The sequence below is a fragment of the Gymnodraco acuticeps genome, unplaced genomic scaffold, assembly GCF_902827175.1.
Source record: "Gymnodraco acuticeps unplaced genomic scaffold, fGymAcu1.1, whole genome shotgun sequence".
In the NCBI taxonomy this organism is placed as follows: domain Eukaryota; kingdom Metazoa; phylum Chordata; class Actinopteri; order Perciformes; family Bathydraconidae; genus Gymnodraco; species Gymnodraco acuticeps.
The window spans coordinates 1419987-1446316 of NW_022990646.1; the positions used below are offsets into that span (position 1 = coordinate 1419987).

The 26330-nt window shown below is 41.8% G+C and overlaps 1 protein-coding gene across 5 annotated transcripts; it reads left to right on the plus strand.

Moving 5' to 3' along the window:
* Positions 1 to 1122: 1122 nt before the first annotated feature.
* Positions 1123 to 25620, plus strand: LOC117554798 (uncharacterized protein KIAA1958). 5 transcript variants are annotated; one of them, XM_034229320.1, is made up of 5 exons: positions 1123 to 1803; positions 2049 to 2174; positions 2548 to 2847; positions 3369 to 3682; positions 22614 to 23359. In XM_034229320.1, the coding sequence occupies exons 3-5, from the start codon at positions 2607 to 2609 to the stop codon at positions 22827 to 22829; spliced, it is 771 nt and encodes a 256-aa protein (XP_034085211.1). In that variant the 5' UTR covers positions 1123 to 1803; positions 2049 to 2174; positions 2548 to 2606; the 3' UTR covers positions 22830 to 23359. The 5 variants fall into 5 exon arrangements, with proteins under 5 accessions (XP_034085211.1, XP_034085214.1, XP_034085210.1 ...); XM_034229323.1 differs by lacking the exon at positions 22614 to 23359 and adding an exon at positions 5440 to 5800 and having other exon boundaries at positions 1124 to 1803; positions 2548 to 2814; XM_034229319.1 differs by lacking the exon at positions 22614 to 23359 and adding an exon at positions 5440 to 5800 and having other exon boundaries at positions 1130 to 1803.
* Positions 25621 to 26330: the final 710 nt, after the last annotated feature.

Genomic DNA, 26330 nt, shown 5'->3' on the forward strand with positions numbered 1-26330 from the left:
TATTATAGATATATATAGATTATTATTATATATATAGATTATTATTATAGATATATATAGATTATTATTATAGATATATATAGATTATTATTATAGATATATATAATATATATATATATTATATTATTATTATTATTATTATTATTATTATTATTATTGTAATATGATAATATTGTATTTGTAACTTCAAAATCAATGCCACCGTTGTAAGCTTGTCCTGTACGTATTCCATCTTGTATTGGTAAAATAATCAACCTTTTCGTGCTTCACAGACGTAATATGCATGTAACAATGTTTGTGTGTTGATAATTTTGACTTTTTGAGACTTTCTGGTGCGTTTTCCTCGTCCCCGCTACTCGATGAAACCATGGCGGTCGCCATTTTTTCCAATTCTGTTTGTTGATACCGGTATATGCAGCTACCCAATTGGTGTAGCACGATCACGTGACGGACCGTGGCACTACTTTTGACCAAGATATTATTACGCTTTGAAGGGACTAGTTCAGCCAATAATTACGTGCCTAGAAGAATTGACAGGAATTTTAGCGACGAACTTTTTTTGGTGGATAAGCATGACTCGTTCTTTTTGATGAACTAAAGATTGTGTAGTTCCACTTCTGTGGAGCGGGATGAAACGATAACAGGGTTCACCTTATGGCCTATGGGGGAGGATTAGGCAAATGAAGCCGCTGACGTCACTTCTTCTTCTTCTGCTTTGGGTTTACTGGCAGGCCGCAAACAACTTCACGGCGTATACTGCCCTTGTTCTTATTATACATCCATGATACTGCCGCCCAAAGTCCCCGGCCGGAAGTCCCCGGAGTTGGGGACTGACTTCGGTAGAAGCTGAAGCCTTCCGAGTAAATCGCAAGAACGCCGACACCTCCTCATCTCCACCGCTCCCATGTTTTATTTTGTGTTGCCATAAATTAGTCTCTCTGCGTTTCTGCGCTGGGCTAATGCTAATAATGCTAATGCGAGGATAATAAAATGGCGGCTTCAGAAAACTTTTTGGGAGTTTTACGGGGCGTGGTTTGCAATCCGCACAGCCAATCAGACATAGGAACCTTTTTCTCCCACGAAAGTCCCTGCTCTCTAGCAGGACGGAAAAGGGGGTGAAAAGGTTCTCATGAACTAATTTTAGTTCCGGCTCTTTTTGGTGTGAACACATTTCGGAACTATATCGGAACTAAAGTGGGAAAAGTACTGCGGTGTGAAGGCGCCTCATATAGCGTAGCACCGACTAGCGGGTACTTTTTCCTTCAGGCCAGGACCAGGGCTGAACTAGTGACGTCAACACTCTCGACTGCTGATTGGTCAGAGATAATCGTCACAAGATCGCGCGCGAGATCATCCCTAGCGTCGCATATATATCTAGAAGCAAGCTTGCAGCATTTTTATACACAGCATTTTTGTAAACGGAGGAGCTACAAAAATGGCAACGTCAAAGAAAAGCATACCGTGGTCGACCGAGGAGGTGACGACGTTCCTACATCTCATTGGGGATGATAAAATCCAGCGGGAGCTCGACGGAACAACTCGAAATTTGAAAGTGTTCCAGGATGTCTCTGCACAGATGTCCGAACGCGGATTTTCGAGGACTTTCCTGCAGTGTAGGGAAAAACTGAAAAAGATGAAGAGTGAATATCGCCAAGTAAAGGACAACAACAACACGAGTGGTGCGGGGTAGGAAACACTGGAAGTGGTTCGACTTGTTGGACCAGATTTACGGCCATAGACCGGCCAACGTTGGGAGGGAGGAAGGCCTGGACTCTGCAACGGCTTTACTGGAGTCCCTGCAAGGTACGCTCACTTCTAACAAAGAAGTCTATTTTATCCTTACATTAATGTTCGACAAACCCATGCTTTGATGGAACCCCGAAGAGCTGCATAGCTAGCCTAGGCAGATAGCCTTAGCTAGAGCTATTGTTTGCTAACACCACATGTGCCATTGTTTACGTTCAGTTTTTCTTTTCTATAGTTGTTGTTGCTATTTAGTATTGTGCTGCAGTAGTTTGTGGAATTAACAAGTCATTTCGCTGTTCTAGATGATTACATTGGGACTAGTGAGGAGGAACATTCCCCAACTCGACCACAGACACCAGCCGAAGAACCGACACCAACTCAACCACCAACGCGGAGTGCCATCACGTCACCGCAGCGTGTGGTTCTAGGTAAGAAATATAAATGGCAAAACGACTGGAATTGTGTTTTGTTTTTTTAAACCTTGGATCATCCATCGTCAGTAATTAAAATAAGCTATACCACTGTGTGGAAATGCTCTGTTACAAGTAAAGTCTTAGCTATTAAGCAGCTAGTACAGTTGTGTGTGACATCCTATCATATACATATATTTATATTCATTATCAACAGGCTGGACATAATGTAATTCACTTTCACAATCATTGTAAACATCTAGAGCCAGAACTTTATTTAGTTCATCCATACTGTTGTTCTGTTTATACATGTTATTCTTATATCCTTGTGTGACCTGTACCTGTCCTGTGTTTTTTTCTTATTGCTAATTATTATCTTATTGTCACCCAGGCAAGAGGAAACGAGGAGGAGAGGATCGGACCCAGCAGGAACGGCACCATGAACAGCACATGGCCCAGCAGGAACGGCACTTGGACTGGGCCAAAGCGTCTGCTGAGCGGAGATGGAAGTTGGATGCGGCCTTGAGAAGGGAGGAGGCCGTCTTGAGAAGGGAGGAGGCTGCTCAAGCAGAGACCTTCAACCTAGCCTTCCTGCGCACTCTTGGCGAGGTGCTAGGGGGACTGGGCAGCCGACGTGGCAGCCTTCCCTCTTCTCTCTGTGAGGAGCAGCAGGTTCAGCTTTCAGAACAAAGTAACAAAAAAATAAAATGGCATTCATTTTTTTTTTTAAATATGTCGTGTAGTAATAGATTTATTTATTTTTCTTCTCAAGAGAGTACCAGAATGTGTATTTTATGTTAGTATTTCAAAAAAGTTCCTGGGGAAGAATACCCCCAGACCCCCCTTCAGGGGTTGGGTTTTCAGCATGTCAACTCTTTCACCTGTGGGGAAATTGCAGGATTGGCTCCAGGTCGACCTTTTTATTTCATACAGTTCAATTCGGATTGAGACCGGGAAATAATCTAAACCTCACGCATGGCGTTTCACTGTCAAGGGGGGCGATATAGCGTGTATGTAATTACATTGCAAATACTGACTTGAGCCCCACCACTGTATGGGTTAGCCCTACCATAGAATACCCAACAAAAATACTCTGGCGCCGCGACTGGGTATCGGTAAAAGTAGTAGTACCGTTAAAACCTTAACAATACCCATCCCTATATATAACGGTATAGCAGTCACCAGTACTTGACCCTTTCCCTCTCTCTACAGGTCACATCACGTCTGACCCAGTTCAGACCTCCTCTGACCCGGTTCCAACCTCCTCTGTTGGTCTGTGTAAACTGGTCCGCTGGGCTCACAGCCACGGCACCTTCTGCAGCCTCCTCCCCAGCCTGCAGCAGCTCACCTCCCACGGTACAGCGCTGACAACAGAACCCGGTTCCCACGGCAGCAGCGTCCCTGTCGCCGTGTGGAGTTGTGCCGATGGACACGCATACATCAGTGAGCATAGCAATGCTAACGGAGGCTCAGGCCATACTAGCAATGGTCAGGAGAGGTTTGTTGGAGGGCGTCCATCCAATAAGGTAAGGTAGAGATTTAACATCTTTGACTGTATTTTGCATTTCATTGCAAACCTAATTTGAGGTGTCCAGCACAGCTATAACACTTAACATACTCAAATGCACAATAAGTGGTGAAATCACAATGTCACAATCAAATGGCCCTTGAAATTCTCTCAAATGAAAGCATACACATCCTAGATAAACGGTGTTGATGCCTCGAAGGGAAGCAAAGTTGTATTGTATTGTCTGTATTTAAGGTTACAGAGCGAAGAGGATTTAAGACACCGCCAACTCACTAATACCCCTTTGCAGCAATACATGTGAAATGTATACTTTCATTTTAAAAGACCACCGCACCAGTTGTATCATATTTATTCCAAGAAAAAATAACACCTTACTTTAGTGCAGTGGTTCTCAAACTTTTTCTGTCTTTGGAGAAGAAGAAAAAGTCGGGCTCAGTGGCGGCGCCAGAGATTTATTTTGGGGGTGCTGTGGGGTAGCTTGACGTTTCATAGAGGGTGCTCAAACATTTAGGGTTTCCCATTAATGTACCGGGCGCTACAGTGGAATTTTCTACTGCAACACTCCCCACGCATATACACAGTGTACCCACGACTGTTACAATGAAGGCTCGATAATCAGCTCACGGCATATAGGTGTAAGCAGGGGTAAAGTGCTATTTTTATAGGTGGTATGTGGGGGCAAGCTCCCCCGGCAAGATTTTTAAATATCGAAGTTAAAAGCATCAATCTGGTGCACTTTGAGAGCAAAATGAAGAGATCTATGGATACATCTCAACACCCATATGAAACAGAACTGTAAACAGATTTACTATTTCTTTATGGATATTTTACAAATCACTCCCCTTTTAAACTTTATTCATTTTTTAATGTCATATAGTATTTCATACTTGTTTTTAATTTATTCTCTTATTTTTTTTATAACTATAATGATCATATAAACGTGTTCCTCGGAAATAATTGTTTACATTAATGGTGACCAAAACGTTTGAGACCCACTGAGATAACACTGAGAGAGTCCTTTAGCTCACTGAGTCTCTCAGTCTGACAGGAGAGGACTCTCCTCCACTTTGTTGTTGAAAAAACTCCTTATATCCGTTAGCGTAGCTCGCTAGCACCAGAAGCTAACATCAACGATCTCCGGTACCGGTGCGCTCTTTCTCTCGCTCACGCACACAAAATGGCTCGTTCTACACGCACAGAGCCGAGCTTTAATGAAACACAGAGACCCAGACGTGATAGTACTGTACTCTATCATATTATTTTCGAATCAATAATTTTTCAGAATATGAATTTTATTTTTTTAAATAACCATTTTTCCTCCTGGTCTCTCATGCCCCCCCTGTCATGCCTCTGTGCCCCCCACTTTGAGAACCACTGCTTTAGTGTATTCAGCCTTGAAATGCAGATGTTGAGGATTCCATTGCTCTCAATTTGATTGGTAATTGTTTGATATTGATTCTCTTCCCCTACATTATCAGTGTCAGAAAGTGGGTTGATTTTATTTAGCAAAAATGTGTTACGGTGCTTGAGTGGCTAGCTACCAAAGTGTCCTTTTGCATGTTGCACATTTTAAATTCCTAAATATAGAGCATTTAAATAAATGCCTTAGTTATAATAAGTATCACACTACACAAAGTTTAGGGACATCAATGAGACACATTTATAAAAACGATATAGAGTACAAATCATGACTTCACTCTGATTTGGTACAGTTAGTAAACTTGAATTTCTCATGCACTCTCTATTACCTTCCAGGTGACAGTAAAGGAGTCATGTGACCTGTCCTATAGTGAAGCAGCATCACAGGGGCAACAGTTCAGCAGCGGATGTGATTCGTCGGCAACGGCTGAAGATGATGACTATGAGCCACACCCATCCAGAAAAAGAGGTGGGGCAACGGGAGTTGCACTTCCTGTGAAGAAGGTCAAACAGGAAGCAGACTCTGCAGAGGATTGTGACTCTGGCATAATAACCAAGTGGCTCTTACTTTGATGTTCCAGTAAATAGTCTAATAGTACTATGCAAAGTAATACATTGTATTGATTGTGTTGTTTTGTGTGTTGCCGAAAGCTGTTTTACATTAAAGCACCAAAAATACTGAGTATTATGAAGTAAAGCAAGTCTTTTTTCATTTTAGAAAAGAAAAAAAGCCTTTCTCCATGGGTTTGTATTGCTTATAAATAGTGGATGACTGAAAATGTAAAACCTATATATAAATATGGGGCTAAAGACACCATCATATATCAGCACAACTGCCGTCTTCTGGTAACATTCTACCCATAGACGAAGGAATGTTTATTTTCCTTTTTAATGTGTTTTATTTTAATACAGAAGTGAGAAATCAAGATGCAAAGATCAGAAGTGAGGGGAAATCTGAAAAAAACGATAATGTGAGCTATATTAAGTACAATTACCTTTACGGTATTGGGACTTTCTGGCCCCATTTCTTATATGTGCAAAAATAAAACCTGAATTTCAATATATATTGAATGTAACACTTTTAGATTTTAGATTTCCTTTGCTTTCTGTAATGTGTGGCATTTTAGACCTAAACACTCTGTCTAATTATTTGTTCCACAAAAAAGGATAAATACAAATGAATCTGCTCCTTCCCTTTATTATAAAATATGAATAAGCAAATGGATTACTTTTAAAGGTTCAAAGCTGGATTTGACTTCACTAAAGAGTTCATTATCAGAGGCTTCAGGCTTTTTTCATCCTTTCATTAAAGATAGCTGCAGATTTTATTGCACCACCTCTTACTTCTCTTTTTAACCTCTCTCTCAGCACAAACACAATTCCAAAAGTATGGAAGTCAGCTTATGTCCTGCCTTTACTAAAAGGAGGGGCGGCCACCTTATTAAATAATTATAGACTCCTCTCTAAATTGCCAGTTCTGGCCAAGGTTCTGAACGCCTAGTGAGTGAACAGGTAACGGTGTTTTTATGTACAAATGACATCCTATGTAAACAGTCAGGTTTCAGAAAGCAACACAGCACCATCACTGCAACAATGAAAGTGGTAAATTATATTGTGGGTATCTTAGACAAAAAGCAGAGTTGTGCAGCTCTGTTTATTGATCTTTCCAAAGCGTTCGATATCGTCGATCATCATATCCTGAAGCAGAGGCTGGCCAGTATTGGCATATCTATCCATGCAGTAGGGTGGTTTGTGAACTACCTCTCTAAGTGGTTAAACATTACAAATGGTGTACCACAAGGTTCTGTTTTAGGTCCACTTTTATTCTCCATCTACATCAACAGTTTAGGTCAAAATGTGGATGGAGCAACTTTACATTTGTATGCGGACAATACCGTGATGTATTGTGCAGGTCCCTCCTTTAAGGAGGCTGTTGTTAAATTACAGGCTGTTTTTAATATTATCCAGCGGAGCTTAAGCTTATTTTAAATGTTGATAAAACTAAAGTAGTGCTTTTTTCAAAAGACACCGGAGACCACTTTGGATATTGTTACTATAGGACAAGTACTTGAAGTGGATGCCTGTTATAAATACCTTGGTATATGGCTTGATGATTGTCTCTCTTTTAAACTTCAGTTCAATAATCTGCTTAGAAAGTTGAGGGTGAAGATAGGTTTTTTTTTCAGAAACAAGTCCTGTTTCTCACTTGAGGCCAGGAAAATGCTAGTCTCTGTGACCTTTTTACCTGTGCTGGACTATGGTGATTTGATATGAATGCACCTGCCCATTACCTAATCAAGTTAGATGCCGCCTATCACAGTGCACTGAGATTTGTAACTAACTGTAAAGTATTAACTCATCACTGTACCCTGTATGCCAGAGCAGGCTTGCCTTCACTTACTGTACTGAGGCTCAGTCACTGGTACATGTTCATCTACAAAGCCATGTTGGATAAACTACTTTCTTACATCTGCTCTCTGATCTCTCGGTGAATTGAAAGTAGCTATTGCATTGAGATCTCATGATGTGGTTTCATTAAATGTGCCAAGTGCTAGGACTGACTTAGGGAAGAAAGCTTTTAGATGCGCAGCTCCACTAACTTGGAACAGTCTGCAAAAGGAATGGAAACTGAGCAATTTGGTTCCACCAAATGTTTGTATAGCACGGATAGATGCTATCCAATCGGAAACGGTTGGAACCTGTAAATGTTACTATAGCTATGTAAACTATAGTCGCTGTAAATATGCTGTATGATGTCCTTTTTGTTTTTCTGTTGTTTTCTGTTTATATGTATTCATGTGGAACCTACTTGCAGCAGGTCACCCTTGAAAAATAGATCAATTATCTCAATGGGATTCACCTGCATAAATAAAGGTTTGAAATTAAATGAAATCACACTTGTGTAAATTGCATACTGAAGTTGAACACAGAGAAGCCTTAAACCTCAAACTCTGGAAATGCATCCCTTTGCACATTGAAGGCCTACAACCCAATTGAAGAAACTAAAAAGCTAAATATATGGTGGATTGAGGGGTACCCATATTTAATTTAGCTCAAATCTACAGTATCTACTACAAACATATTACCATAACGTTGTTTTTTTCAGGCAAGTGCCATTAAAAAAAAAAATTGATATTGTTAAATTGTATTATACGGAGCCCCCCTGGTGACATTGGTGAGAAAAATATTAATACGTGGCCACGTATATTAATAATGCGTGGCCACGAATTAGTTATTATGTTCCCACGCATTAGTAATTTGTGGGAACACAATCATTATTACGCAATAACTAAATCCAGATAGTCTATATAGAAACTGACTGAGTGACAACAAGTCGAGTAAAGTTGGAACGATATTGGCAGATTCAGATTTCACGGATCAATAACTCATGAACAAAACGTTGTTCAGACACAAATGACGTCTCCTAAGTACCGTGGTAAGGTTGACAACGAACTACAATCACATTTTGATCAAAAAAAGCCAATACGTGCTGTCCTCCAAACTGGAGACATTACATTGGTCTCTATCTTACGATGGCCCTGAAGTGCAAGACACCACAGCATTTCAGAAAACACTACAGCATTTCAGAAAACGCCACAGCATTTCAGAAAACACCACAGCATTTCACATTGGACGGAAAGGGTATTCCTTTAGGGAGAACACTTCTTGTTTGTGATTGGACAGAGCCAGCCAGAGAAGCACTGCTGTGATTGGTTGTTTTTGCTGCCAGTCAAGAAATGACGCTTCGTGATTGGTCAACACCCGACAGCGAAATATGCCCCAACACATCAGCCGTTAGCACACACTCAGAGCTCACAGCTCCTCATATCTGTTCAGAAACGTGGACAAAAGTTAAACATGTACAAACCACAGATTGTCTATGTCATGGCGAATACTGTCGGTGCTTTATTTATGTCTGTATGACGTTGTTGTGAGTGTGGACGGAGCAGCAACAGGTTAGTTTAGCCTGATGGGTCCGATTCCATTCAGAAAACACGCATTTTAAAAGCTTTTCACCTGCCGTCTTATCTGCAGACTTGTCAAAGCGTTAATTCATGGTTTTTACTAACCGTTATCAGTATGTAGTTACTTCGGCATCACTTTGAAACGTGTATTACAATTAAATCACGGTCAAATATGTTCATTTAGTTGTAGTTGGTATCTCCCATAGGATTTACATGGAGATACGCCCCGCCCCCTCTCGTTTGAATGACAGGAGCAAACACAGCTGACAGCCGCGATGCGAATATTGGGTGGTCTACCATAGTATTTACATGGAGATAAGCCCCTTAAAAACCAGGAATTAATAAAGCATTAATTCTGTGTTTACTCCTGTCATTCAAACAAGACGCTGGAGAGGGGGCGGGCCGTATCTCCATGTAAATCCTATCGGAATCGGATCGATCAGGCTAAACTAACCTGTAGCGGCTCCGTCCACACTCACAACAACGTCATAGAGACATAAATAAAGCAGCGACTGTATTTGCCATGACATAGACAGTCTGTGTTTTGTATATGTTTAACTTGTATATGTCCAGTTTCTGAACAGATATGAGGAGCTGTGAGCTCTGAGTGTGTGCTAACAGCTAACGGCTGATGTGTTGGGCCAATCACAAAGCGTCATTTCTTGACTGGCAGCAAAAACAACCAATCACAGCAGTGCTTCTATGGCTGGCTCTGTCCAATCACAAACAAGAAGTGTTCTCCCTAAGGAATACCCTTTCCGTCCAATGTGAAATGCTGTGGTGTTTTCTGAAATGCTGTGGCGTGTTCTGAAATGCTGTAGTGTTTTGTGAAATGCTGTGGCGTTTTGTGAAATGCTGTAGTGTTTTGTGAAATGCTGTTGTGTTTTCTGAAATGCTGTGGCGTTTTGTGAAATGCTGTAGTGTTTTCTGAAATGCTGTAGCGTTTTGTGAAATGCTGCGGCGTTTTGTGAAATGCTGTGGCGTTTTGTGAAATGCTGTGGCGTTTTGTGAAATGCTGCGACGTTTTGTGAAATGCTGTGGCGTTTTGTGAAATGCTGTTGTGTCTTGCATTTCAGGGCCACCGGCCACTGTACTATCTGCAGCCGGAGAAGAAATTAGTGCTCAGGGACCGTCTACAAAGTGCAACTCCGAAAAAAGAGAATACAATAATATTCAATCACTTCACTATTATACAGTATATTTCTACCAAACTCACTACACCCATCAATAGTCTCATGTTGCTCATACTACAGCAGAGCGTTTGGAAGAATGTGCTTTTGAATAATTTTGGTGAATATTTATAGTGTAAAATCTTCAATAAATATGGCATCATCTTCAATAACGTTACTAATATACAGTATAAATATTCACCAAAATTCTTCCAAACCATATTCTTCCAAACTCTCTGATGTAGTATGAACAACAGAATACTATTTATGTGTGTAATGAGTTTGGTAGTAATATACTGTAGAATAGTGAAGTGATTGAATATTATTATATTCTCTTTTTTCGGAGTTGCACTTTGCAGACGGTCCCTGAGCACTCGTTTCTTCTCCGGCTGCAAATAGAGACCAATGTAATGTGTCCAGCTCGGAGCGAGGACGGCTCATATTGGCTTTTTTATCAACATGTGATTGTAGTTCGTTGTCAACCTTACCACGGTACTTAGGAGACGTAATTTGTGTCTGAATAACGTTTTGTTCATGATCCGTGAAATCCGAATCTGCCAATATCGTATTGCGAAGATCTAAGATCCAGTAGAAATGATAAAAAAAGAGTGTGTTAATGAATATATTTGGCAGTTTGGAGTAAGTCTGTAGATTTGTTTGTGTTTGTGTTTCATGTATAGGCCTCTCACGGTAATTAATTTTTGTTGGATACATTTTCCCGGAAATTATTGCGATAAACGATAATATTGTCGGCACCGTTGTATGACCATTTTAGACCACTGACATAATGATAATATATTCAAGTAGGCTACATCCTTTCAAACTGCTAGTCACATCCTCATGTACATGGAAATGTATCAGGTTCATTTTTATTTATCATACGATAAGTCAATTATTTGCTTATCGCGCAGGCACACAATAAAACAGTGGAAACAAACATGTGTTTGACTTTCATTAGTGAATGAAACTTTGTGCCCTTTATAGTCTGTGTCCAATATGGTGTATTTGTATATATTGTATATCCTATATATATGCTAAGGTCCCGCTACTGACACGATAGCAGTCATTTAGTGTGCATATGTGTAATTAAACGCATGATATCAAAATCTCACTCCAGCCAGGTACCCAAAGTTGGCAACCCTGGTTTAGCTAGTGTTGTCACCTTTATATATACAGTCTATTATATTATATATCACTCAGTCATCAGTTTCTATAGACTATCTGGATTTAGTTATTGCGTAATAATTATTGTGTTCCCACGAATTACTAATGCGTGGGAACATAATAACTAATTCGTGGCCCCACATTATTAACTCGTGGCCACGCATTATTAATACCTGGCCACGTATTAATATTTTTCTCACCAATGTCACCAGGGGGGCTCGGGCTCCGTAGTATTACTCTTTTAGAATAGAACTGTTCTATCATGATCCCCCACTATCATTTTTGGGATAACAATACAATCAATTATAATGTAATATAATTAAATATAAAATACTATTATCTCAAATATCATTGTAAATATAATATATATATTTATATGATATACTATAATATAGTGTGACCATATATCATAGCATATTTTAATATAATGTAATGCAATTTATCATAATATATCGTAATAAAGAATATAATGTAATATATATATACGGCCGCTAGAGGTCAGTGTTACACCATTCAGTGACAGTTCCTCTCCCGTCCAGCAGGTGACAGTAAAACGAGCTTCACGTTAGTGTGTGTCCATAGAAAAGCTTCTCCAGACAGACAATGTGTTGATTAAAAAAGCTCTACGTCTGATTTTATATTTATGATATGTAGTCAAACATTTAGGAATTAATTCGTCGTAACAAGATGAACATTTCCCTCAGTTTGCAGTGGCTGACGAACGTCCATGAATGAGGAAGATGTGATGAACCTGCTTGGACTCACTGTTTTCATTTATAGTGACAAAGTTAAGTATGAGACTTGTTTATGAAGTGTCGGAGCTTAGTTCTTGTGCATGATGAATGTGGTTTGGCTGAAGACAGATGAACACACTCTAATGTTCCACAATATGTCTCTGCCCATCTGATAGTGTATTATAGTTGTAAGTTTGTACAAGTCACTTATCCAGCTGTGTGTTATTGGTGTGTAAGTTCATAGTTGTTGTAAGGTCATATCATTGCATGTTAGTTCACCAGTCCACTAGGTGGCACTGTGACATTGAAGTTGTTGCCGTTCAATAAGCATAGAAGAGAAACTGGGAAAACGAACTTCGCGGCCACCAAGCGCACCAAAGGTTTACCGCCGGGGTGAGACAGGTCGTGCGGAGCGCATCCAACTGGCAGGCCTGTGGAGACGTCGCACAGGAGAGTAACGCCTGTGTCACCAAAAACCACATCCTCCAAGCACAGCCCCAAGCTGTCCTCCTTCAGGGCCTGAACGCCGGGGTCTGTGACCTGGTCCGTCACCATGCGGGTATAATCCAGGCCCAACTGGACGGCCCTGATGACGACCCTGGAGAGGCAATCTGCGACCAAGTTCGATTTGCCAGCCACGTGTTTAATGTCTGTGGTGAACTCTGAGATGTAAGACAGCTGCCGCTGCTGACATGCAGACCAAGGCTCAGCCACTTTTGACATGGCGAACGTGAGCGGTTTGTGGTCGACAAACGCCGTAAACTCCCGGCCTTCCAGGAAAAAACGGAAGTGCCGCACGGCCACCCAGAGTCCAAGGAGCTCCCGGTCAAAAGTGCTGTACATGCGTTCCCTGGGCGTCAGCTGAAAAAGGCGAGCGGCTGCCAAGCGCTCTCCACCCACTGCTCGTGCACCGCACCAACGGCGTAGTCCGATGCGTCTGTGGTAATGGAGATGGGAGCCGTGGATGATGGGTGCGCCAACAGAGCCGCCTGAGCCAACGCGGTCTTGACCTCCGTAAAAGCAGACTCAGCTTCCGCCGTCCAGTCGATCGCCTGGATGGGGGTTGTACCTTTCAAAGCCTCATACAGCGGCCGCATAATGTGGGCGGCCCGGGCGATGAAACAGTGGTAGAAAGTCACCATCCCCAGGAACTCACGGCGCGACCGGGCTGTGAGTGGGCGAGGAAACGCCGCAACAGCCTCAACCTTCGCCGGCAGGGATGCTGCACCGCCCTTGGTGACGCGGTGTCCGAGGAAATCAATGTCAAAAACCCTGAACTGGCACTTTGCAGGATTGATTATCAACCCGTGTTGACTGAGCCTCGTGAAAAGGGCTCGTAGGTGTGACAGGTGCTCTTCTACCGAAGCGCTGGCGACGAGTATGTCGTCCAGGTAAACGAACATGAACGGCAGGTCCCGCAGCACCGAATCCACCAGGCGCTGGAACGTTTGGGCGGCGTTCTTGAGCCGAAAAGACATCCGCAGGAACTCGAAAAGTCCAAACGGCGTTATCACTGCTGTCTTAGAGACGTCCAGGGGATGCATGGGCACCTGGTGGTAACCACGCACCAGGTCCACTTTCGAAAACACCAACGTACCGGCCAGATGTGCTGAAAAGTCTTGAATGTGCGGCACCGGGTAGCGGTCAGGTGTCGTGGCATCGTTGAGGCGGCGGTAATCCCCGCAAGGGCGCCAACCGCCGTTCGGCTTGGGAACGACGTGTAGAGGAGAGGCCCAAGGACTGTCAGAACGGCGGACGATACCCATGCGTTCCATGGTTGAAAACTCCGCCCTCGCTACTGCAAGCTTAGAAGGGTTCAACCGCCGGGCCCTGGCGTAGACTCGGTGGTGACGTGGTGCTCCACCCCATGCTTGGTGGTGAGCGCGGAGAAGGTGGGTAGCGTCAGGTCTGGAAATTCAGCCAACAGCCTGAGAAAAATGTCCGCTCCCGACAGCGAGCCCGACATACGCTGCCTTGCCAAGTGTACACACGAGGGAGGAAAACGTCAAGGCGTCAACGGAGCGTTTATTTGTAACGTCCACCAGGAGTCCGTGAGCACATAAAAAGTCTGCCCCGAGGAGGGGAAAATAAATGTCTACCGTCACAAAATCCCAGTTGAACGGCTGTCCTCCAATACACAAACACATATGCCTCACGCCGTACGTGCGAATGGGGCCGCCATTAGCCGTCGTCAACCGCGGTCCATGTCCCCCAAGAGCGACGTCTTCCCTCGAAGCAGGAACTACACTCCGTTGAGCTCCCGTGTCACACAGAAACAAGCTTCCTGAGACTCTGTCGCTGACGAAGAGAAGCCTGCTCGTGCCGCCAACGCTCAGGGCCACTACCGAGCGCTGGCTCCTCCATTTCCCGGAGGCTTGTAGCTGCAGGGAGCGACACACTTCTTTGCGCTGGCGCCGAACCGCGCGTGGTAAAAACACTCTCCTGTGTCTCCACGCCGGCTTGTTACTGTCGCGTCCAGCCTTCCCCAAACCTTCTTAACTGTTGAGGGGGCGCTGAGTGTCACAGCTAGCGCCTCTGCACCGGGCTGCTGGGTAGCCAATAAAAAACGGTCGGCCTCTTCAGCCAATGCACGGGGCTCCGTAATGGACGTGTTGGCTAGCGCCGTCTGAACCCGGGAAGGCGCAGGAACATCTCCATGAACAAAACCCGAGGGTCTTCCCCCCCTAGCAGATTCAGCATTTTCTCCATCAGCTGAGATGGCTTGCTGTCCCCTAGGCCTTGAATGTCAAGAATCTGGCGGGCCCTCTCCTTAGCAGATAAGCTAAATGTCTTAAGGAGAAGGGCCTTAATCGCCTCATATTTGCCATGATGTGGGGGGTCTGCGATAAATCCCACCAACCTGGATGACGTGGAGCTTCCCATCGCTGCTACCACGTGGAAATATTTCAAATCCCCATCACAGACTTGTCGGCAGGCAAAGTGTGCCTCCACGTGTGCGAACCACGCAGCGGCGGCATGCTCCCAAATCTCCGGCAGCTTTACAAAAACATTGCGATCAGCCATGTTAATTGAGTCTTCGGAAACTTTCTCGAAAACGTCAGGGTCACCAGTGTAGTGCCGATGAAAGGGAGGCGGTGTATTAAGAATGGACTTCCACACTTTATTATCCATTAATCTCTAAGAGGTTAGAACATGAACTGCTCTGCATGACAAGCAAGCAGGAATGACATCAAACCCCGGCACCCTCACTAACGGGTCCGGGTTGCAACACAATAATATCAATGGTGAATTATAACGTGTCACCACAATATATCATTTAAATATATGCTCATTTGGTCTTTTGTATGCACAATGTATTTTTCATTGGCCTATTGTCTATGGTGCTAACTCACAATGACTTGCAATATACTATACAGGTTGTTTTATACATTAGAAAATATAGACTTGACTTGAATACTGATTGATTTTTTTGAATCACAATAACTTTTATAACTAAGCTTGCTGTTATAAATGACTTTGGGGGCTTCAATATTGACAATATGCAAGTAGTGAGTTAAGTTTGGGACATTTGGAGAAATATAGGTTCTATTAATGTTGCATATATTATTTGTTAAATTATATTGAGTCATTAAGCATATTTTTTATAGTTATAATGCTGTTTTCGGACTGGTAAAACATTTTTGTGCCTGGTAATTTCACAGTTTTACACGTGCCATCTGTGCCAAGATTGTTTTTTTTATATTTTAAAGATAGGTGATACAAACAGGAAACTTCTGCAGACTTTAATAACAATCTAAATTAACAAGTCCACTTCTAGAAAAACCTTCAACGTCATCATTCAAATGTAAGATATAGATGCAACATATGGTCGGTGCATTTCCACTACAGGGTTTTAGCGCGGCTGGGCTCGAACTTTTTTGCTTTTCCACTAGGGGTACCGGCTCACTGGTACTTTTTGTAGAACCAGCTCAGTCGAGGTTCCAAGCGAGTTTAAAATATGCTTGGCTAGTGACGTAAAACACTGCCGACCGCTGATTGATCAGAGAGAATCGTCACAATTCTTGCGCAAGACACTCCCCAAGCGTCGCATAAGCAGCGCCATTTTTAAAACAGACGAGCTAACGTTAGGTATTTCTAATTTCAACAAAGTATTTTTTATTTCAACAAATCCACAAAAAAATGTCAGCTAAAAAACCCAAGTTGTGGTCGTTGGACGAGGTACAGACGTTACTCAAACTCGTTGCGGATGAAAAAATACAGCGGGAGCTCGACGGCATATGGCATAACGAGAAAGTTTACCGGGAGGTCTCTACACTGTTGGCCGTACACGGCTTCACGAGGACTTTCCCGCAGTGTGGAGAGAAACTAAAAAAAATGAAGCGTAGTTATAGAGCCATCAAGGACCACAACGGCCGGAGTGGTTCCAGTAGGACAACGTGGAAGTGGTTTGACCGGATGGACGCCATATACAGCCATAGTCATAGACCGGTCAACGTTGAGAGGGAGGGAGGGAGGCCTGGACTCGGCAACGAAGGTGCTGGAGGCCGTGCAGGATGGTACGTTTTTGCTAACGCTCTGTTCTTTCCTTGAAAGCGTTGTGTCCCTATCTATTGTAAAGCTCGGTTCTAACAGCTTCCGCCTACATTGCGTCGTTGAGTCATTCTACAGAAAAGGTGGAATCTGGGTAATACAAATCTGCTGAAATATATTCCTTCTAAACACATCTAAAACGTGTTAAATAGCAAGAACTAATATGGCTTCAGTCAATATCAAAATCGTTTAACTCTTCAATACAATACATTTCCCCATTCAAATGTTCACCCCTAGGGCTATGACTATTGATTATTGTTCATTATAGCGTTGCAATGCGTTATCAGTTAAAGTTATGTAATGTAGAGCCGATTAATGGGAGTCGGAGGCGGTGTGTTAAGTATGGAATGCCACACTTTATTTTCCATTAGGTTACAGACAAAATAATGTAGGCTACATGCTACCGTGAAGCTGAGAATGCTAACAACAACAACAACAACAACAACAACAACAACAACCGGAACATGGTACCACCCACTAACTGGTCCGTGGTGCAACACACTGTATATCCCGGTGAATTATTTCCCGTAATGTTCCACCAGCCCCGGGGCGGAATTATTAAAGACCGTGGTATCGTTAAGCTCTGACTTTATCGCTCTTTGTATCGTTTTAGTTTCGCCAATACCGTTGCTAAAATGCAATAAGACTACCAAATGCGTCTATGATGTATTTTCGATCTTTCCAATCCAGGCGAGAGATCTCTCTACCCTGTCTGTGTGCGAGGGGGCGGGGCAATCTACACACACTTAGCTGCTACATGCATGCAACACACACACACAGCGGAGATGGCGGAGAGAATGGAGAGAACTAAGCGCTCCAAGGTGTGGTTAAACTTTACCCGACTCGATCTGGACAATGCTCGTTGCCAAATGTGCAATAAGAATTTTGCATGTAAGGGCGGTAACACGAGCAATTTGTCTAAACATTTAGCAAAAGTGCACCACATTCAGTGGGAGAAATGCACCGTTTTCGATTGTCTTTCTAGTAGCGCTGTAGCCCCATCCACGAGTAACGTTTCCACGTCAGGTATGTATATCCTCCAGAATAACCGTTAGGCCTTTTGGCGCATACTTGTATGCCCCACCTGTGTTGCTCTGTAGGCCACTGTATTTTTGCAGTAAATGCTTGTTTTTTGTTTGTTTTTTACAGTTCTGTAAGTTCACATTATTTACAATTTGTTTAGTTAATTTACCTTTTTATCTTCTTCAAAAGAATTGATAAGAGTACTGTTAAAGGACCTGATCGATTAGTGGTATCGGTAAAAGTAGTAGTACCGTTAAAACCTTAACAATACCCATCCCTATAATGGTATAGCAGTCACCAGTACTTGACCCTTTCCCTCTCTCCTCTACAGGTCGCATCACGTCTGACCCAGTTCAGACCTCCTCTGACCCAGTTCAGACCTCCTCTGACCCGGTTCAGACCTCCTCTGTTGGTCTGTGTAAACTGGTCCGCTGGGCTCACAGCCACGGCACCATCTGCAGCCTCCTCCCCAGCCTGCAGCAGCTCACCTCCCACGGTACAGCGCTGACAACAGAACCCGGTTCCCACGGCAGCAGCGTTCCTGTCGCCGTGTGGAGTTGTGCCGATGGACACGCATACTACTGGCCCCTCAGTGAGCATAGCAATGCTAACGGAGGCTCAGGCCATACTAGCAATGGTCAGGAGAGGTTTGTTGGAGGGCGTCCATCCAATAAGGTAAGGTAGAGATTTAACATCTTTTAATGTATTTTGGATTTCATTGCAAACCTAATTTGAGGTGTCCAGCACAGCTATAACACTTAAAGGAGACATGTCATGCTTTTCCGGTTATTACCCGTCCCCTTGTGTGTTATGAAGGTTTTTATGCATGTAAACGGTCTGCAGAGTCAAAAACCCTCAAAGTACACCCTGTAGCGAGTAAAACTCTAACACAGAAAATACCTCCCCAAAACGCCTCGTTGGAGATTTCTCATTTTTCATTGTTTACTTCCTGGGTATCGCTACGTGGGGATACCCAGTAGCCACGCCCAGAGCTGTGACCAGGCTGATTGGTCCAAATTAACCAATCCACAGACTTCCTCACACACACACACAGTGCAGGCAGCTCTGCTGATTTCTCCTCCCTGGCTGCTGGCTGATAACAGACATTTGGGATCGCGGCGAAATTCTCTCTGCAGACCCATTCTCACAGCGTTTGTCAACCTATACACCCTTTTCTTACCAAGCCACACTTATTGTTTTTACTTCGGCTGTGGCTTTGTGTGTGCTCAGGATGAGTTTGGCTGTGTTTCGCTGTGTATCGCTAAACAAGGAAACCACACCTCCACGGAGCTCAGCGCGATTCACAACGTCCCGACCAATCAGAGCACACTGGGCTCACAGGGAGGGTGGGGGCTTGAGCTATTGGAGCTACAACGAGCCGTTAAAGGCAGAGAGTGGAATTCAGTGAATACACGTAGTTTACAGAGATGCTGTATGAGAAACCAATGTGAGTTTGGAAAATTGCACAATATAAATCTATTCTAGTAGACTTCAACAATGGAATTATGATCAGTGGAAATGGCCATGACATGTCTCCTTTAACATACTCAAATGCACAATAAGTGGTGAAATCACAATGTCACAATCAAATGGCCCTTGAAATTCTCTCAAATGAAAGCATACACATCCTAGATAAACGGTGTTGATGCCTCGAAGGGAAGCAAAGTTGTCGCCCTCTGTATTTAAGGTTACAGAGCGAAGAGGATTTAAGACACCGCCAACTCACTAATACCCCTTTGCAGCAATACATGTGAAATGTATACTTTCATTTTAAAAGACCACCGCACCAGTTGTATCATATTTATTCCAAGAAAAAACAACACCTTACTTTGGTGTATTCAGCCTAGAAATGCAGATTTTGAGGATTCCATTGCTTTCAATTTGATTGGTAATTGTTTGATATTGATTCTCCCCCTACATTATCAGTGTCAGAAAGTGGGTTGATTTTATTTTGCAAAAATGTGTTACGGTGCTTGAGTGTTGTTAGACATTTTGAATTCCTAGATATAGAGTCTTTAAAGAAATGCCTTAGTTAATAAGTATCACACAAAGTTTAGGGACATCAATGAGCAGGGACGTGTACGGGCTAATGTTGCCCGGGCAACGGCCCGTTTGGCCTTTTTGGCTGACCTGCCCGTCTGGAGAGAGCGAGAGTTTGTTTTTATTTTTTCTGTTGTGGCCCACAATTAGTATTGTAGCGTCTCGCTGCGGGAAACACACTTTGGCCCAATCCCAAACCGCCCCCTACACACTACCCCTCCGTTTGGGCGTTCGCGCGGAGGGTCCGCCACATTAAGTGCTGTTCCAAACCAACGAGTGTGGAGCGGTGTGGAGGGGGAGTGGGCTATCAAGCCCTCAAACAACGAGTCTGCAGCGGTGCTGACTAGAGACCGGTCTCAACGCTGTGTGTGTCGGTCAGGAAACACGCTAGTAGTAGTTCCAGCAAACATCCGCTGATAAACTGCGATGTTAACAACCTCATGATAACCTCATATTTTTTTACTTAGGATCGTAGACCTGTGTTTAGTCTACAATTGTTTTTAAATTATAAAGTTGGGTATATTTACAGACTGTTGCAAAAACTAAGAAGCTTATAAACATCAGGTTTAAAACTAAAAGAGCTTTACAAAAAAGTAACACAATGAAAGATGTTTGGAGTTTTATTTGAGTTATTAATTTACATTTGTTGTCAAAGAGATGCTGATTTGAAACCGTTGTTACATACAGTTACGGCATTTCCTGTTTCTGCCGGAGAGAGGGGAGTTTGTGCCAAAGCTTGCCGCTGTATTTACTCCCTCCATCTGACAGGAGGGAGCCTCGTGTGTCACTCCACAGAGTTCACTCCGTCACGGAGGGGGAGTGTGTAGGGGTAGGGTGTGGCTTGGTTTGGGATTGGGCCTTAGTCAGCGCTGTCATTTGCCGGTGCGTTAAAGACCACCTCAGTGTCGGATTTTGGAAACTTGATCTTGAGTTCTCTCATGGCAGTTAGGGTAGGCTATAAGGGACAAACCAGGGGACTTTACTTCCTCTTGATACCGTCGGTTATTTACAAAAAAACACCTAAATATAGTCTAGGGCTGCAGTCCAATAGTCCATTTAGCTTAGGAACCTTCCTAACCGAGTGAAATGACCCGGAAGTCCCTCAGTGGCAGCCATGATAAGTGCCGTTCAAATTCTCTACATGATAGGAAAGGAGTTTTCAAACTTCCTTTATAACCTCCTTTAGCTTAGGAATCACTGGACCTCCCTTACCGAAAGGAGAGGAGAAAATGCTGCCCCACAATGCCTTGCAGCCGCAGCATTTGCCGTCACACAACAGTCGGCCGTTCACGGAAACAACCGATTATGACGGAGAAATTATATCATGAAAGTTACGGTGCTTATTAAGCATTTTAAAACGTATGTGGTAAATTGCCAAAGTGCTTTGTTTTGAACGTTCATCAGTATTATAATCAAAAAGAGAAATATGAACGTTAGTTTTTACTGAAATGATCAAATAAAGTCAACATCTCACAGTCTTTACTGAGCTGTGCGGGGTTTGTTCAACTTTTAAAAGATGTTTGAATGGTGATATACACAGTGATAGATGGTAAGGACTAACGTTTATAATAAATACATTTGTATTTATTTTAAGATCTTTTCATACAATCATGCGTATTGGGATCATTTGTATTAATGTGGACCGGAGGGAGAGGGTGACGAGCATAAGTTTCACTTTCCTTTTTTATTTCAATTCCAACTTTGGTCATGAAGAATATGTTTCTCTGTTGTCCCCGTTCATAAAGCATAAAGCAACAGCATCAGAGCACGGTGCAGAGTCTCTAGATGAGTTTACAGTAGTCCCTCGTTCTTATTAAACATCCATGTTGTAGTCCGCTGAATAGAAAACTAGTTTCCCCACAGCAGCAGCAGACGCACAAAATTACGTCCGCTGGCGCATCATAAACACGTTGGATAGTGAAAGTGCAGTCGGATTCTCTAAAGCACCGCGGTCTCTTCTCCTAAATCCTTTTGAATTCTCCTATCCACTATCCCTTAACCCCGTGACGTTTCACTCAGAGGTCAAGGAATAGACGATAGGGTTAGACGTTAGGAGCTGATTTTTGGATTATCCGACTGTAGCCTACTTGTTGTTGTTGTGCTTCTGTCTTTCTGTGTCTTTTCATCTTTAAACTCCCTCAACGGGGCCGCTCGCTCTCTTTTCTTGATCGCCCTTTCACGGGTGAATAGTTCACTGTCCCGCTTCATTGTAGGATTTTTGCCATGTCTCTAACACTTTAGTTTGACCATCTCTGTTATTAAGTTATGGAATACTAAATCAATAAGTAATCAGATACCTTACCGTTACTGCGCTCATAAAGAATGATAAGAATAATGCGTATTGAACTGGTTTAATTTAATTAATTAGTGAGTTTTTTAAGGTAATTAGTTAGAAGGCCTATTTTATCAGTATGTCTGGACTGCACAGCAGTTACAATGGTCAAACTACATTAGAACAGAATTGTTCCCATTTTGTCTTTTAATAGTTACTAACATTAGACATTTTTGATGAGATATGGACCGCAAAACAAAACCTTTCCCTGGTTTTCATTTTTGAAATCAAGTCACCGAATGCAAGTAGCTTATTTTGTTATGAGATGTGAATTACTGTTCAATTTAGTTGATGTAATAATCGTTTGGTTTCTTTTACATTAAAAACAAGTTACAATTTTCAAAAGGTCTTGTGATTTTTATTGGGGGGGGGGGCCCTTTTTCCAGTTCAGAGCCATAGCACCTCCAAATGTCCACTTCCCTGTCAATGAGACACATTTATAAAAACGATATAGAGTACAAATCGTGACTTCACTCTGATTTGGTACAGTTAGTAAACTTGAATTTCTCATGCACTCTCTATTACCTTCCAGGTGACAGTAAAGGCGTCATGTGACCTGTCCTATAGTGAAGCAGCATCACAGGGGGAACAGTTCAGCAGTGGATGTGATTCGTCGGCAATGGCCGAAGATGATGACTATGAGCCACGCCCATCCAGAAAAAGAGGTGGGGCAACGGGAGTAGCACTTCCTGTGAAGAACGTCAAACAGGAAGCAGACTCTGCAGAGGATTGTGACTCTGGCATGTAGGGCTGGCAGAGAAAGACGTTTCATCACAGGCTCAGGGCGCCAGATCTGGGGGGGGGGAAACACCGTTTGACTGTTTGAGTTCATCCTAATTTTCGGGCATGATGTAACAACATTCATAATTAATTAAAGATAACACCCTTTTCACCCCGGTTACACGTTTAATTTGCCCTGTACAATGGGCGCTGTAAGTTATGAAAGTGTGGGATGTTGGCTTATTGGCCCGCAGCTCACAGCCAAAGGGAGGGAATTGTGTTGTTAGCATCTGGTGCTGAAAAAAAGGCAGATCATATACAATGTGTATGAGTTTGTTCTGTTCTGTTCACTCACACCACTTAATAACTAAGTGGCTCTGACTTTGATGTTCCAGTAAATAGTCTAATTGATAGTGGACTTTTACATATTTAAGGATCAGTGGTTCAAAAAAAAAATGTCTATGCAAAGTAATACATTTGATTGATTGTGTTGTTTTGTGTGTTGACGAAAGCTGTTTTACATTAAAGCAACAAAAATACTGAGTGTTATGAAGTAAAGCAAGTCTTTTTTCATTTTAGAAAGGAAAAAAAGCCTTTGTCCATGGGTTTGTATTGCTTAAAAAATATATTATTTCAGTTGGAGATGTGGATGACTGAAAATGTAAAACCTATATATAAATATGGGGCGAAAGACACCATCATATATCAGCACAACTGCCGTCTTCTGGTAACATTCTACCAATAGATGAAGGAATGTTTCTTTTCCTTTTTAATGTGTTTTATTTTAAAACAGAAGTGAGAAATCAAGATGCAAAGATCAGAAGTGAGGGGAAATCTGAAAAAAACGATAATGTGAGCTATATTAAGTAAAATGACCTTTTAAGGTATTAGGACTTTCTGGCCCCATTTCTTATATGTGCAAAAATAAAACCTGAATTTCAATATATATTGAATGTAACACTTTTAGATTTCCTTTTGCTTTCTGTAATGTGTGGCATTTTAGACCTAATTTATGACAGACACACATAAACGCTTGGTCTAATATTTTTTCCACAAAAAAAGCTAAATACAAATTAATCTGCTCCTTCCCTTTATTATAAAACATAAAATAAGCAAATGGATTACTTTTAATGGTTCAAAGCTGGATTTAAGATGTCTCCTTCACTGAAGAGTTAATTATCAGAGGCTTCAGGCTTCTTCATCACACTTGTGTAAATTGCATACTGAAGTTGAACACAGAGAAGCCTTAAACCTCCAACTCTGGAAATGCATCGCTTTGCACATTGAAGGCCTACAACCCAATTGGAGAAACAAAAAGGCTAAATATATGGTGGATTGAGGCATGTGCCATTAAACATTTTGTTTTTTTAATTGTATTACTCTTTTAGAATATAACTGTTCTATCATGATCCCCCACTATCATTTTTGGGATTACAATACAATCAATTATAATTTAATATAACTAAATATAAAATACGACTATCTCAAATATAATTGTAAATATAATATATGTATGTGATATACTATACTATAGTGTGATCATATAAATTATCATAGCATATTTTAAAGCAATTTACATAATATATCGTAATAAAGAATATAATGTACTATATATGCGGCCGCTAGAGGTCAGTGTTACACCACTCAGTGACAGTTCCTCTCCCGTCCAGCAGCTGGCAGTAAAGCGAGCTTCACGTTAGTTTGTGTCCATAGGAAACCTTCTCCAGACAGAGAATGTGTTGATTAAAAAAGTCAAACATTTAGGAATTAATTCGTCGTAACAAGATGAACATTTCCCTCAATTTGCAGTGGCTGACGAACGTCCATGAATGAGGAAGATGTGATGAACCTGCCTGGACTCACTGTTTTCATTTATAGTGACAAAGTTAAGTATGAGACATGTTTATGAAGTGTCGGAGCTTAGTTCTTGTGCATGATGTGGTGTGTCTGCAGACAGATGAACACACTCTAATGTTCCACAATATGTCTCTGTCCCATCTGATAGTGTATTGTAGTTGTAAGTGTGTACAAGTCACTTATTCAGCTGTGTGTTATTGGTGTGTAAGTTCACAGTGTACAGAGAAACACGCAGAGAAGAAGAGATGTTGCTAATTTTGCAAACAAAAATTATAACTCACTTGCCTACAAATAAAAGTACAATTAATATAACATATATCATTTAAATATATGCTCATTTGGTCTTGTATTTCTCATTGGCCTATTCGTATGGTGCAAGTCCTCACAAGGACTTGCAATATACTATACAGGTTGTTTTATACGTTAGAAAATATAGACTTGACTTGAATACCGATTGATTTTTTAAAATCACAATAACTTTTTTAACTACGCTTGCTGTTAGAAATGACTTTGGGGGCTTCAATATTGACAATATGCAAGTAGTGAGTTCAGTTTGGGATATTCGGAGAGCTATAGGTTCTATTAATGTTGCATAATACTATTTGTTAAATTATATTGAGTCATCATGCATATTTTTTATCGTTATAATGCTGTTTTCAGATTGGTAAAACATATTTTTGTGCAAGGTAATTTCACAGTTTTACACATGCCATCTGTGCCAAGATTGTTTTTTATATATTTTAAAGATAGGTGATACAAACAGGACACTTCTGCATACTTTAATAACAATCAAAATTAACAAGTCCGCTTCTAGAAAAACCTTCAACTTTATTCAAATGTAAGATATAGATCATGCAACATATGGTGCATTTCCACTACAGGGTTTTAGCCTATATATACAGTATATGGTTTTAGCGCGGCTCGGCCAACCCAGTCTCACAAAAAAACGTGTAATAACTACGTTGCTCCACAACGTAGGACGTAGTATTTCTACAAAAACGCCTCTGAAATTGTAGGATCCCTACATTTTTTTTCCAATGGCTGGCGTCTATGTCACGTGATCTTCAAATGTCTCCCTGCAGAAGAAAAAAAAACATGGCCGAACTTCGTTTTATTCTCGGTGGAAAATGCCTATTTTAAAGTTACTTTGGCCATTAAAATGCGTTTTGATGTCATTTGATGCGAGAAATATGAGTTGTTATTTCAGATTATGTGTGCAGTGGATGTACATGATCTTTAGTTTGCTAGTTATTATGAAGATTACTTCAGGAAATTGTGTCTATACAACGTTTTAATTGTTACCAAGGTGGTTGCTAGGGACGCTGCTATCGATATTATTTCTGTTATGTTGTGTAACTGTTTAATAGTGTTATCTTTATTGCTACCCCCTTCCCCGTCAATTTATAGTGTTGGTCCACAGCGCAAACGTATTAGTTTAACAAAATCCGCATCTAAAATTGTGGCATAGATACGTTATTTTACCCTGTGCAATTCTCCATTTACTCAACAATAACACATAATTATCCTTGTGTTTATTTATTTGTTTGATTAATAAACACAAGTTGGAGTCCGTCAGGACCAAGGGTCGGAGCAGCTAATTTGCTTTAGAGAATATTACACCCGGAAGTAAGTATTCTCTCCGCTTCGCTTGACAAATCCTGTGATAGTCCTC